A 15,233-nucleotide genomic window follows, 5' to 3' on the forward strand; every position below is an offset into this window, starting at 1 on the left:
GCAACGACGTGGATATAACTGGAGGGTGTTATGCTGAGTGAAATAAGTCAATCAGAGAAAGACATGTATCATATGACCTCACTGATATGAGGAATTCTTAATCTCAGGAAACAAACTGAGGGTTGCTGGAGTGGGGGTGGGGTGGGAGGGATAGCGTGGCTGGGTGATAGACACTGGGGAGGGTATGTGCTATGGTGAGCGCTGTGAATTGTGCAAGACTGTTGAATCACAGATCTGTACCTCTGAAACAAATACGCAATATATGTTAAGAAAAAAAAAAGAAGATGGCGGGAGGGGAAGAATGAAGGGGGGGAAATCGGAGGGAGAGACAAACCATGAGAGACAATGGACTCTGAAAAACAAACTGAGGGTTCTAGAGGGGAGGGGGGTGGGGGGATGGGTTAGCCTGGTGATGGGTATTAAAGAGGGCACGTTCTGCATGGAGCACTGGGTATTATGCACAAACAATGAATCATGGAACATTACATCACAAACTAATGATGTAATGTATGGTGATTAACATAACAATAAAAAATTTAAAGGAAAAAAATATTAAAACAAGAATTCATAATTAAAAAAAAGAAAGATAATGGTGGATTCTGAAAAGTGAAAAAGGCAGGGAAGGTATTCTGGAAGAAGAGAAAGCATGAGTAAAGGCTCAGGAACTTGAAAGGACATGGCACATTCAAAAATGGCACATAGGTGGGGTGATAGAAGGTGCGAGTGATAAGTCTGGGAAGTTTCCTGCATGCTTGATAAAACTTACACTTGATTTTGTAAAGAATAGGGAACCGTGATTTGTTTTTGAGAACAGAATAGTATGAACAGATTTTTGTTTTAAGAAGGTAACTCTAGTGGTTTGTGAAATACTATAGTAACTATAGTTCTCCTTAGCCAAGAAAGATAAACTATATTAACAGAGCAATCACAAAAAACAGCAGAAACTTCATTTTCAGAGTTCTCATATAGAAATGTTAGAATCAGGATATCGGCTGTCGATAAGGAGTGTTGGGTTTCCAATAGCTGCCACAGACCAACATTCAATAATGTAACCAGTGGAAACTATACAACCATATAAAATCAACTTTCTGTGACCTATTTTAGCAACTTCTTTGTACTGACTAATCTTGCTGAAGGGTGAATCATAAATTCAGCAAGAGACCACGTCCTGGTGACCTCACTTGTTCTAAGCCTGCAGGAATATTCCCACCTCTACTGGCTCCAAGGCTTTTCAGAAACATCATAATTGAAAAAGCAGTCATTTTAGTATAAGTCCCAAATTTGGCTTTTTTTTTTTTTAAGTGAAAGATGGGGAAAAAGGGAATGGAAAGAGAGTAACATAAAACTCAAGATAAAGAAACCACACTGCCATGGTCTTTCTAGCTCTAAAGAAAATCTCTGCTTGAGACCTTCTCCTAAAGTACTCAGAACAAGTAGAGGCATAGAAATGGTACCAGGTCACTAGAGAGTGAAACCAACTGAAACAAAAGCCAGTTGACCACTGCCCTTGCCAAGCACATGAAAATGTGAACACAGTCAGGGAGGGAAAAGGAAGTCAGGTTCGGCAGTCCGTTGAGTTTCAGAGCTCCACAGCTAATGCAAAGGATTTCTTTAAAAAAAAAGATTTTAAAAATTGCAACCACAGCAGTTCACCCAAAAGTAGAGTTAGTTACAAGGCACAAAGAAATTCTTCTGTGTTAAATAACTTCAACCATACCCATATTTCCATGACGACCTTCCATTACCGATTTACCGATTTATCGGACTATAGTTAATTAGCTCCCATACAACCAAGAAGCAGGGTCAGTTCAAATATATCCTAAAATGATACAATTTTAGATTTGGGAGGATCTTAGAGATAATTTAACCTGCTTCACTAGGTTTTTGAATCAAAAACAACAGACGAGTGATTTTTCCAAACCCACACGTGAGTCCTAATTGAGTGTTCTTTCCACACCGCCCCCCACCTTCCTCTACTACATGTATCCGTTTATAGGTGTAAGTATGTGTGTGTGTGTGTGATCCATTTTTCATATTGATAACATACCTAGCGTCCACATGTCCATATGACTTTCTATGTTCTTACCTTAACTCATATTTATATTTGGATTATAATTCTATGATGTTAGGACCCTGTCTTCCGATCTCATGGGAAATTCCCTGCTGCCCATGGCTGTATTATTACTCACTAAACAAGAACACGATGACAATGATATAAAGGGGAAAGGGTTGGTCAAGAGCATGTCTGTACAGAACTCAGACTAGTGCCAGGACTAGCAATGATCCGTTCTGGCAGGAGCTAAGTTTATGAACTTCCCCCAGGGCTAGCTCCCTGTCACACCTTGCTACAGGCTGCCCAGGGCATGGCAGGAAGGAAAAGAGCTGACCATGAGGAAGCTTTATCTCCACTACCTGTCTTTGAGAATTTTTAGAAACAACTGCCTCTGATGTGAAGTGATGGATGTGCTAACTAACTAGATAGGGGGAATCCTTCCACAACGTACATGTATATCAAATCATTACAACATACACCTTAAATGCCTTCCAACTTTGTCAATTATACTTCAACAAAGCTGGGGGAGAAAAAAACCTGTCTCTGTTTCCGTCTTGCCTTAGATCTAGTGCTTCCCAGTGATTTGTGACCTAACCTTTTCAATATCACTATCCCACGCTCAGATAGTGCAGACAGTCTTAACTGGGTTGGATTCAAGCCACACTCCATCAACCTGGTAGGACCCATTGACTCTACCCTTCATCTACCTAGCACTGGCAATATTCCCTTGTAAGAAGCCTGTCCTGGGTCTATCTCTGCCTGAGGCAATAAAACTTATAGAATACATTCATTCACAGGCTTCTAAGTAAGACTGAAAAAGGCAGCCAAAAGATGGAACAAAACCCCAAAGCCCTCTTTCCATAGTAACAAATTCATGGGGTCAGTTCACTTAAGCTCTTCTGTGCAGCCAGCATTCAAGAGTATGAAGGGCAAGGTTACAGTCCTCCTTTTGTGGGCTCACTGGTCCCCTAAAGAACTGTGGCCAGCTCAGCACTGTCCATGTATTTTAGTAATATGTTAAATGCAAAAAACAATCCTTGTTTAGCTAGGCCGCTTTGTGTGTCTAAGTTTTTCCAGGCTTGGTGATCTCCTGAGGGATTAATTTTAGTTCAATGAACATCATCCAGGTCTGTCTCTTCCACACCACTTCCCACCCTCTACACCCACAGGGCCTGATTACTAATAAGGCTTTCAAAGTAGAGGGTTCTGGAGACCGAGAACTATTGGCTTCCAAGGTAAGGGTACAGCTCCAGCTTAGCAGTTAAGAGCGTGGACTCTGGAGAGAGACTGCCCAAGTTCAAGTCAAGGATCCACTTAGTACCAGCTATGGGACTCTAAGCATATTACTTAAGCTCTCTGTGCCTCAGGTTTCACCATCCCCAAAATGGGGTCGGTAAAAATATCTACATCACAGGAGTATTATATGAATTAAATAAGCCGCTACTTATAAGGAACTTAAAATAGTCAGTGCACACTATTTGTTACTGCCACCATTTCCCCTCCTCTTCCTGCCTGGGCTCTCTCATCCCGAGGGCAAACACACTGGGTGCTTGGGTGTTGGCTCTGATAGTGACAAGTAGGCTATCAGTCCGTTTGATGTATTCTGCTCTCATACAACCCGAGCAAGAAGCTAGGAAAGAAATTATCTTCAAATCCAAAGCAATCATCTTCTTTAAAGAAACACTATCAGGGAACTGGGAAGAGTTGAGGAGTGATGCAAAATTACTTCAAAATTACTTCAAATGATTGCCAACTTCAGAAAGACTAAAGGGCAAAGCCTAATTATCGCACAAGGCTTTGTGCTCACCAAGCAGTAGTCAGATTCTTCCAGAAAGGGGAATCCTAACTGTACCTAGGCAACCCGGGAGTCTGAGAGGTATCTGGATACCCCTCCAAGGCCAGGGCAACATGCTGCCAACACGAGGGGCCACTTTATAAGCCATATCTGTTTGATTTTCTCTTATCACAAGGATAGTGCAGGGCAGCCTTTGAGATAAAAGCAAATCATTTTTCACTGCTGCTAAAGAGCTTCACAGAGAGGATGTGCAAGGTATGAAATGCTAGATGATGGCGCGAGGCCCTCAGAAAAGAGGCTGGAGGTTTTTTTTCTCTAGAAAGACGAAAACTGGCTAAAGAAGTTATTGTTGTTAACTTATCAGCTTATCAGAATTACATTCATTTCACATTTTAAACAATTTTTTTGAGCATAAACTATGTTCAGAGCACCATGTTAGGTACTGAGGATAAAACAATGGGTAATAAACAGTTCCTTTCTCAGTGACCAGAAGACAGTAAACAGCTGATCACAAATCAGTGTGAGAGAGGGAATGAATGGTTCGCTTCCCACTAACAAACCCGTTCATAATATGAGAAAGCACACTTCAGGAAGGCCAATTTAAGAAATACTTACTGTGAGGCTCTTTTATAAAAGAGTCTATGCGAGAGTAAAGTAGGAGTGATTGGAAGTGTCACTGTCACTTTGATTCTCATTGATGAGTTTCAAATTTATTTATTTATTTTTTTAAAGATTTTATTTACTTATTTGAAAGAGTGAGAGAGAGAGAGAGAGTAAGCATGAGTAGGGGGGAGGAACAGGGGGAGAGGGAGAAGAAGACCCCCCTGCTGAGTAGGGAGCCCGATGCGGGGCTCGATCCAGGATCCCCAAATCATGACCTGAGCCAAAGGCAGATGCTTAACCGACTGAGCCACCCAGGTGCCCCGATGAGTTTCAAATTTAATTAATAATAGTAATATTATTAAATGTTTAAGATATCTAAAAGAAAATGCTGTGGAAAATGAAGACATGGTTTGTCACACCTCACAGAATTCATGTGCATAGGTACTGTGCATGAAGTATGAGGAAAAAGAGAAAAATTCAGGGCCCCACACCATGAGGTCTGAACCAACCTCCCCCACCTTTCCCTCCCACTGGCCTCCAGGGGATCCTCTACTCCCCCTTGCACCTCTCATCTCCTCACCTTGGTTCCAGCTGTAATCCTGACCGGGTGTCCTCTACTGCGACCCCCCCTTTCTGCATCTGAGTGTCTTTCCCGGTCCAGCTGAAACTCCATGAACTCTCATAAGCCCTTCCTAACAAACCCAGCACAGTGTCTTCTTCCTCTGTCCTCTCAGTCACTGTCACCTGCTCATTGAAAGAAACCCCAACAATATAAAGTAAAACAAAAGCCCCCTCACAAATATTTCAGTTGCCTTCTACTTCCTCTCACTTCTAGTGCCTTCTTGAGTGTTTGTTAGTGTCTGATCCCCTCGGCTTAAGTGAGAAGTTCTTCAAGCCAGGGACGGTGTCTTTACACATCTTTAAACACTTCCTAGCACAAGGCTATGCCCAGTGTGTGATCAGATGAACATCTACTAATGTGAACAAGCAGTATCAAACTCTGTACAAAGGCAAATACTACACAAACTATGAGACTATGCAGATTCTAACACACAAGATTAGAAAGGGAGAATTAACTACAGTCATCTTTTCACTCAGCACTTCTTACGAAGACACCAAGGCTGAGGTAAAGTGTGAAAGCAAATGGAAGACGGAGCTTAAGCAAAACCGGACAGGGACACTGGAGAGTACACTTCCCCTGAGGTAAATGTAAGACGGACCAAGGAAAGTCAACGACTGTTCAATAGCAGTCAGACATGAAAACATACCAGTATTCCCTTGAGCATCTTCGACCTTATTTGGTGAGGACGACAGAAAAGCTGGCCTGGTGAAATGAGGGCCCCGAAGACACGGTTGCTGCTGCAGAGGCATGGTTTGGAGGACTAGCCTCCAGTCCACCTGGGTAATATCTGACCTTGACCGAGCATGCCCTGGCTTGAAAGTAGAGGTCTCATCCAATAAGTCATTGACGGAGCGAGGCCTATCCCTCCGACGTGGACAGATGTTGAAAAAATTAAAGGTCGATGCTTCCTTTTGTTCCATCCAGGAAAGATTATCTGGGGCTGTCCCCTTCTGAACCATAAACTGTTCTTTGGCAGGGAAGACATTTTGAGCTTTGGTTTCTAATAGCCTGCTCTTACAGTGGTCCCAAATCAGGCCCCCCTTGCCCAGGGAGGCAACATTTCTGATAGCACCATTGTCTGTTATGTTAGTGAGGACCTCATGCCCCACCAATTCAGGGACTTCCTGAATCCCATAAACCTCAGCTTGCTGCACAGCCTTTTCTAGCTTAGTATCAAAAGTACTAAAGAAATCCTCAGTAACTTCCAAGGCTGGGCTGATATCATCCACTTCCAAAGCTTCCATGTCACAGGCTCCAAGAGACCTAAGGCTCCTCAGCTGGTTCAGGAAAGGGCTTCATGAACATTCATTCACCCAACAAAGAGAGGTGCGCTTCAGCAATAAAGTTCTGGAAACAACTGAAAGAAACCTTCATTCGACTGCCTAGAGCAGGCCAAGCACAAGGATAGTTGATGTATTTTCAGTCATTAAGAGCATTTGCTAGTAGCTAATGGCCATTAGCAGAGGTGTGGGAAGGCAAATGCTCCTTTGAGATTATTCTTCATTGAGATCTCTGTAAAGATAACAGGAAGTGCTTGCCAAAGCAATGCCATGCAATCCTTAATTTCCTGGAAGAAAAGAAACAGCACAACATTGACACGTGGTTCACTATATTCTATAGTACATGAATCTGCCCAACAATTTCCCCATCTTTACATCTCTTCTATGTAGACATGCCCCAAGGTGGACAACACCTACACACAGAAGTTCCATTGTCAAGAGTACACATCACTACCGGCTTTAGTGTTAGAACCTACACAGAGCAGGGTGGAACCCTTGATAAGGGGAATTAAGGTCAACAGCTTTTACTCATACAGAAAAGCCTTTGAGAACAGTTGTGAAAAGACTATCCTGGCAAATCTCTGTAAAATGTTGACCTAAAATAGTAAGCAAAGAGACTAAGAATTCTGTGTCTGGGCCTACATCATAATCAGTCTAAAAGTCACAAATACATGAGTCCTTTCACAAACTTTGAAAGCGCTGATGGTTTGTCAGGCTAAAAAGCACAAGGGGGAAGGACCCAGGGAGGCTCTGCCCTTTTATTAAACCCCAAAATTACTGTGTTTGTGTTTCCCAGGCTTTGATTATGTAATACCTAATGAATGCCTCTGGACTTCAGAATTCCTCCATTCAGCTTAAAAAAAAAGGCTTCAGGCTCCAAACTCCCAGAGGTTTTGAGGACTGGCCGAGGAGTACAGGTCCAGCCTCAGGGCTGGGCAGAAAATACCCTTTGTGAGCACTAATCCATTATCTCTGGGAAAGGCTAGATCTCCAAGGTCTAATTAGCACAGAACTTGACAGTGATGCTGTCCAATATGGTACACACCAGCCATACACGACTATTTCAATTTCAATTTATAATAACAATCAAATAAAGTTTCTCAGTCACCCTATTACATTTCATATGCTCAACAGTCACATACACCTTTGTATGTGTACCCAAAAAATGAACAAAAAACCAAAAGAACCATGCAAGGGCTTTTTGCCCTTAACTACTTACAAGTAGGTAAAATTAGGCAATTAGCAACACCTCTGCATGTTCCTGCAAAGGTTCACAGATGTGCTTTTTTTGTTAAAAACTACATGATTTTATGGTTCATTAAAATCATTTTTAGCACTTAGGTCATTAACCATTACATTTAAATCAACAGTACCAATCCATATTGCTTAATATATGTAAATTAAACTAGTCTATATAGCCCTTTATTTTATTATTATTTTTTTATTATGTTATGTTAATCACCATACTATAGCCCTTTATTTTAAAATGTGTCAAGAAGTTTGCAGTTCACAGGAACTCTGTGGTTAACCTCTTGTGAAGTGATAATGACTGAATTTGTCTACATTTTATATTTTGGTACTTATTATGTTAGCCCTTATGCAGTAAGGCACTGATTGACTTTCAGAGATAAACATCAGTTATAATAGTTGCAAACAGGGTTTCTCTTCCTGTGTTTACAGTTAAGCCCTAAGCCTCTTGAATTGTGCAACAGGGTTTCACTACTTCTGTAATTTTGAAACATGGGAATTTTAGTTTCATCTTCTACACCAGAGGTTATGAAAAAGAAATACATAATAAATCGTGAAACTTTTAGTTCTTTCTTTACTAAAATTTCATATGAACATAATAAAGTGTAAGTGCTAAAAAAAGAAATAATGGGCACAAAATGGAGTCACTTGTGCGGAGCCCCACATCAGCAAATCAAGACTTATACCTAACCTCAGCCTCCGTACTTCCCGCCTTTCCCAGGAATGTGACGTTTAACCAGTAAATCTGGAACTACCTGATCAGCCCTACTGAGGAAATCTGCCCGATAGATCCCCGCCCTCCCCTCAAAGGAAGGTGACCTTGCTTCTACCCCTTCTGCCTATAAAAGACTTCCATTTTGTAGAGCTTTCTATTTACTAGATGGGATGTCACCTGATTCATGAATTGTTGAATACAGCCAAACTTATCTTCAAGTTTACTCACTCAAATTTTCTTTTTTTAACATAAGTTTCCCATTTTATAGACGAGGCACCAAGGTGCAGCGCAGTTAGTTATTCGTCTAAGATTTTATTACTCATATTCCTTTCCCCAGAGCTTAAAATTCAGTCTGTAATCATACTAGAAAGAGAGAGTAAATACCTTCAAAGTGATTTTCTTTCTTTCTTATTTTAAATCAAAATGTCTAGAAATAGACTCTTTGTGCTCTCTGTTTAGGTATTCATAGGCTGGTGAGAAGCATATAACCATTGATGGCCATCACTGCTAGCTTGTGGAACACTGTTACCTCACACATCCTAAAACCATAGACTGTTAGACAAGGAAGGGAACTTTGAAGTCATCCTTCCAACCCCAACCTTTCACAGAAGGGGACACTGAGGCCAAGAGATTATGAGATCACATGGACACTTTTGTATGCATTAGGAAAGTCTTCAAAAGAAGGTGCCCTTTGAGTTGAGCCTAAGAAATTTAGAAGGTATTTACCTGAATGGCTAGGAACAAATTCGAAAGAGTAAATTACTTTTTGATTAGCAAGAAATTTTCAAATTTATTATATGACTTTCCATAGGCAGTGTGGTAAACAATATAGTGGAAAGGGTCTGAGCTCTAGAGTCAGTTCTGGTTCAACTCCCAGTGGTCTCCTATGAACTATGTGATTTGGGGCAAGATCTCCCTGACCCATACCCACTCCATCCCAAGTCCTTCTCTAGACTAACCTGTCTTTCCCATTATAGGAATTTTGATTTTCACTATTTAGTGCTTTCCATTACCTCTGTTTGGAACTTACGCAGCTATTCCTCTTCCTTTCTGATAGAAATATGCATTTAGCCTTCTAATCATACCCCAAAAACCTCTACTCTTCTCTATGTAACCCAGCATTTTCCTACCTTCCTCTTCTTCCTCCACTCAGCGGCTCCGGTCTTTCAGTCCCACCGAGGTTTACCTTTTTGACTTCCAGTCCTGTCCACATTGCTGGAGAGCTTACCATCCCTCTCTCTCTTTTGCCTATCTAAGACCAAATTATCCTTCAACCCAACATCAAGTGACAGACTTGTATTCTCTAAAGATGGCCACAACAAATTCTACCCCACATGCTTTTCTGCAATGAGATCTTGTTACTCCTCCATCAAGAACTGACTTTATTTTTCCACTTCCTTGAATCTGGGCAGGACTTGTGATGTTTTGATCAACAGAGTGTGGTAGAAATGATGCTGTGCCCATCTGAGGTACAGCCCTTACCTGGCCTGGCAGCTTCCTCTTCCTATCTCTTGGAGCTCTAAGCTGTTATCTAGGAAGTAAGCCTATCTGCCAGAAAGAGAGGTCACGTTGCAACAGGGAAGCACCAGGCACGTGTGTGAAGAAGCCATCTTGGATGACAGCCCAGGCAAGCTTGCAAAGGATTTCAGCCCCATTCAGTATCTAACCGCAACTCCTAGGAGATCCCAACTGAGAACTGTCCAGATGAACTGGTAGCCCAGAACAGTGAGAGGCAATAAATTGTTCTAAGACACTAAGTTTGGGAGTATTTTGTCACATAGCAAGCAATAATCAAGACTCGTCGCCTCCTCAGGGAAACACCCTCTGGTGTCCCAGACTAGGTTAAATGTCCTTGTTTAAGCTTCCGTGGTACTTGCACGTCTGTAAGTTACACACTTTACATTCCTAATTACCAGTTTCAGTGCCAGTCAGCCCCTCTTAAGCAGCAACTGTGTCTATTTTGCTCACCCTTGGACCTCCAGAACACAGCTGCAGTTTAATAAATATTTTTTAAGTAAGTTACTGAATTATTTTTGAGTGGCTATCTTTAGGATTACTAACATTGTTTTCTTCTCCTCTTTTCCCTTGCTTGCCAGTAACTCTGACTTACCACCTCTTACCACATGACCATCTCTAGCAATAAACAGTAAAACTAGCCGCTGCTTTAACAGTAAAAAAAAAAAAATTAATAAATATATAAATAAATAAATTACTCTTTAGTGTAATAAATGAATTGACAGACCAGTGTGAGAGGTCCAGCTCTTTGCCTGTATTTCCACAGTACAACTGAAATAGCTAAAAAGCATTATTGAGAGTTACAGTGATTTATTCATTCCATAAATATTTACTGAAGCAGCTACTGAATTCTAAGCACAGGTATTACTACAGTGACCAAAACAGATACAAGTCCTGCTCTCGTGGAACTTACATGACTGCAAGGGTAGTGGAAATCTTACTGTATGCCAGGCACAGATCTAACTGCTTTCGCTGTCTTATCCTCACGTGTAAGGTGTGGCTGAGAAGGCCTCCTGAGAAGGAGGTGCACTCTTCCGTACCCTGCATCAATCTGATCCATCCCGTCCCAAATCCCCGCCCTCTATGAAGTCTTTCCTGAGGACTCAGTCCTTTCAGGTCTCTTCCTTCCCTGAATGTCTAACCCATCACTGAACAAGTCAACTTTGTAAACAGGCTTTTCCCCCCCAATTAGACTATGAGCTTCTTGAGGGCAAGCCCCAACTTCACACCTGTGTCCCTGTTCCCACAAAACCAGAAAGGTCTTCCTGCCTCTTCCCTTCCTCCCTCTAATGCAGCCTCCACATCTCTTCTCTTAGCCCTTCAGAGTCTCCCCAGTAGAACAAGAGTCAGCAAGCATGTTCTGTAAGGAGTAAGCAGCGTCGGCTTTAGGAGCCGTACAGTTACATTGGCTACTACTCACCTCTACTGTTCTAAGTGCGGAAGGCAGCCACAGACAATAGGGAAATGAATGGGCTTGTCCGTGTCTGGTAAAACTTTACTGACAAAATAGGCTGATAAACAGAACGTGGTATATATCTGTACAACAGAGTAGAATTCAGCCTTAAAAAAGCAAGGAAATGGGATGCCTGGGTGGCTCAGTTGGTTAAGTATCTGCCTTCAGCTGAGGTCATGATCCCAGAGCCCTGGGATCGAGTCCTGCATCTGGTTCCTTGCTACATGGGGAGTCTGCTTCTCCCTCTGCCTCTGCTGCTCCCCCTGCTTGTGCTTGCTCTCTCTCTATCTCTGACAAATAAATAAAATCTTTAAAAAAAACGAAACTAAAAAAAAAAGAGGCAAGGAAATCCTGTCTGCTATAACATGAATGAACTGTGAGGACATCATGCCAAGTAAAATACACCAGTCACAAAAATACAACTGCTACACAAACCAATGTAGATGAGGAATCAAATGTAGTCTAACTCATAGAAACGGAAAGTAGAATGGTGGTTTACCAGGGGCTCAGGGGCTGCCAAAGAAGGAGGTGGTGTTTAAGGGGTATAGATATTCAGATTTGCAAGATGAAAAAGCCCTGGAGATCTGTTTCACAGCAATGTGAATACACTTAACACTACTGACACATAAAAATGGCTAAGATGATAAATTTTGTATGTGTCTTTTACCACAACAAAAACAACAGGCAGAGAGTCAGATTTCTTGCGCGCAGTAGTTTCCTTAGAGATCTAGTCCAGCAAGGAAGGACTGCAGCTCTACCAATTACCAGCAATGGGACTTCAACAAGTCACTTCCCTCTTTAATTTCAGGCTTCTCGTTTGCAAAATCAGCAAACTAATAATACTTCTCTCTCAGGACAGTTGAGAGAATTAAGTAAGACAACACGTGGCATGGTTCCTGGCACACAATACATGACCAACCGTGGCCTAAAAGCCCTTACCTCAGTCTGCTCCACCATCCCTCCCCCATGAGCTCATACTCTCCCTACTGCCAACCCTCCCTCCCATCTGGCCACACTGGCCTCTGTGCAGATTCGCAAACTTGTAGGCATGTTCTCACCTCAGGGTCTTTGCATTGGCTATTCCCTCAGAATCAACATGACCAACTCTCTCCTGAAGTGATTGTTCATGTCACCTTTTCAAGGAAGCCTACCCTGACCATCCTATTTAAAATTATAACATACATCTTCACCCGGGACATCTGATTCCTTTTACTCTTTTTTTTAAAACAAACTTAGAATTTTAAAAGTTTTATATTTACAAAATTATTGCAATGATAGTACAGTGAGTCCCAACAAACCCCACAACCAGTTTCCTCCGTATGACACTTTACAGTTGTACAGCACATTTGTCACAATTAATGAACCAGTATTAATACATTATTATTAACTAAAGTTCATATGTTATTGGGCTTTCCTCAATTTTGTCTAATATCTTTTTTCTGTCCCAGGATTCTACCCAGGATACCACATGACATTTAATTGTCATATCTCCTTAACCTCCTCTTGGCCTCTGTGAGTTTCTCAGACTACTTGTTTTTGATGACCTTGACAATTTTGAGAAGTACAGGCCAGGTATTTTATAGATTGTCTATAGATCTATAGATTCTATAGATCTATTGTATAGATGGATTTGTTTGATGTTTTTCTCACGATTAGACTAGAGCTATATGTTTTGGGGGGAAAAAACGACAGAGGCGAAGTGCCATTCTCATCACATCATATCAAGGGTAGGTACCTATCAACATGACTTACCGCTGTTTATGTTAACCTTGATCACCTGGCTTGACCCTTTCTCCTTACGCAATTACTATTTTCTAAAGTACCACTTAATTTACTTACTTATTTAATGTTTAGTGTTTCTATCTAATAAAATATAAGCTCCTCAAGGGCAGGAATTTATGCTCACTTTGCTCACTAAGGTATCTAAGTGCACAGAACAGCATCTGACATGCTTAAAAAAGGGGGGGGGCACTAAATATTCAGGTGTTGAATGAATGCAGTGTTATTCCTTTGCATGACATTGATGGCCTTTCGTGACCTATCCACCTCTCTAATTTGTAGATTCTAACCCACATTCACCTTGCCGTTTTACTCCTCCATGCTTTGCTCTAAGTTGGGGAGCCCTTCCCAATTGCTCAGGCTCTCTCACAGCGCCCTGGGTTTGCCACACTGCACTGAAATGATCAACAGCCTCTATTTCATGTATCCCACTCCACACTCGAAGTGACTGGACACCAGGCAGGGTGCCTTACTTAACCTCCTGTGTAATCTTTGTGTCTTCATCCTTTGGGGCTCCATTTTTCAACTTCATTCTTTTTAGAACTTCATCTTTTCCCTAGGATATATATGCCTCAAATTCACTACAATACTAGGATCTAATGCCAAGTTTAGTCTCTATAAGTAAACACCTCTTCCTAGCTTGCCTCATTTGGTTTTGAAATTAATTAATTAGAAATAACAACAGCATATTCAGACAGGTCAAAATATGTAGATTATGTTCCTTTGACAAAGTGAACTAAATAAAATGAGTGTGTAGGTGCACTGTGGTTTGCCTCAGCACAAAACTGGAAATTAGGAGCTAATTAGAACTGTGTTCTAAATCTGGCTCAACCACACACACGTGCTGGGTGGCCTCTGGCAAACCATTTAACCTCTGGGTGCTTTACTCAGCTACCTGTATCCAATAAAGTTGCTAACATCAAATTGCTATGCCTGTGGATCATTCACTAGGTAGCTGTTCCAACATGCCTTTAAAAAATGTAAACTGTAATTATGGAGCACTCCCCTGGACCTCACCCGTTCAACAACCACATGCTTCTAGTCTATACCTTCAATGATGTGTCAGCCCAACAAAGGCAAAGTCAGCAACCAACTACTTATAATACACTACTTTCAGCCAAACTCAATGATCTATAGATATTTTATCTTATTTTTATACAAAATACCCTTTCTGTACAAAGGGTTATTTCTCCTATTTAACAGACTGACAAACGGAGGTCCATTTGTCAGTGCAGTAATAAAAACTCAACCCAAAGAATCCCCTGCATGTGTCAAAACGTAACAGGATGGAGAATCAGTGTATTGCTATTTTCTAACAAGGCAATCCGCTGTTTACATGCTCATTAGGCCAGGCTAATTAAGAGGATGAACACGGCAGTCCTCCCACACCAAGGCGGAAGCAGCTGTGAGCAGTAATACCAGCCCCAACCCACAGAAAGGTGCCATGTTCTCCCAAGCTGGATGATAAAAGTGCTGACTTCCTCCCACTTGACTAAATGGCTTGTAATCAGAACTGAATGAGTGCTGAGAGGGTGTCTGAGGCCAGGGAGTCTTAGAAGCAGCTGGACTAGAGAGAAAAGGGCAGTGCCGAAGACACCTAGGGTGAACCGTTTCTGCCAGTCCATTTTCAAACATGAGAATGAAGAGGGATGACCAGGACGGTCAGCATATGTGGCTCTCATGTGTTCTTCACTTTGGTTAAGGCTGCAGCTGACTGAAAATTTTCTAATATATATTTTATATATGTTATATACATATCTAATTATCTCTATATTTATATTATCTATATATCTAATTATATAATGTCAAGAATCCACCATGGAAGGATCTGACCCTACGAAAATACCTTTCTGGACTATGAGGCTACAAGAGATAATGATTTTTTCAGGTGCTTTGACCTAACGACACCGTAGGCATGTGAACGGAGCACAGGCCAGCCCCGAACAGCAGATAAGGACATGGTGTCGCTGTGGACCTCATAAGGGCTTCAGGGGTCTTTCGGAGGAAAAGGATGGTGACAAACACAGATGGAATCCCATTTCATAGGCCCAGGAGGAACGTTAGAAGGCTACATTCTATACAAGTTTTAATAAATGAGCAATCTATTGCTACGTTAACACATCAGGAGAATAACATTAAAAAAAAAATAAGTGGCAGAGTGTTTTCCCAG

At 41.5% G+C, this 15,233-nt stretch overlaps 1 protein-coding gene across 6 annotated transcripts in view; it reads right to left on the minus strand.

Annotated features, from left to right (window-relative positions):
• PLEKHM3 (pleckstrin homology domain containing M3) overlaps positions 1 to 15,233 on the minus strand; it is a 179,048-nt gene that overhangs the window by 150,643 nt on the left and 13,172 nt on the right. For 5 of the 6 annotated variants that reach the window (XM_027589656.2, XM_027589657.2, XM_027589659.1 and 2 more), the window contains exon 2: positions 5,720 to 6,640. In XM_027589656.2, coding sequence (XP_027445457.1) covers positions 5,720 to 6,317 — 598 coding nt within the window. In that variant the 5' untranslated portion in view covers positions 6,318 to 6,640. Of the gene's footprint in view, positions 1 to 5,719; positions 6,641 to 6,770; positions 6,875 to 15,233 lie in introns of those variants that run through there. The other variant, XM_027589658.2, reaches the window with a different exon arrangement.

The sequence above is a fragment of the Zalophus californianus genome, chromosome 3 (assembly GCF_009762305.2).
Source record: "Zalophus californianus isolate mZalCal1 chromosome 3, mZalCal1.pri.v2, whole genome shotgun sequence".
In the NCBI taxonomy this organism is placed as follows: Eukaryota; Metazoa; Chordata; class Mammalia; order Carnivora; family Otariidae; genus Zalophus; species Zalophus californianus.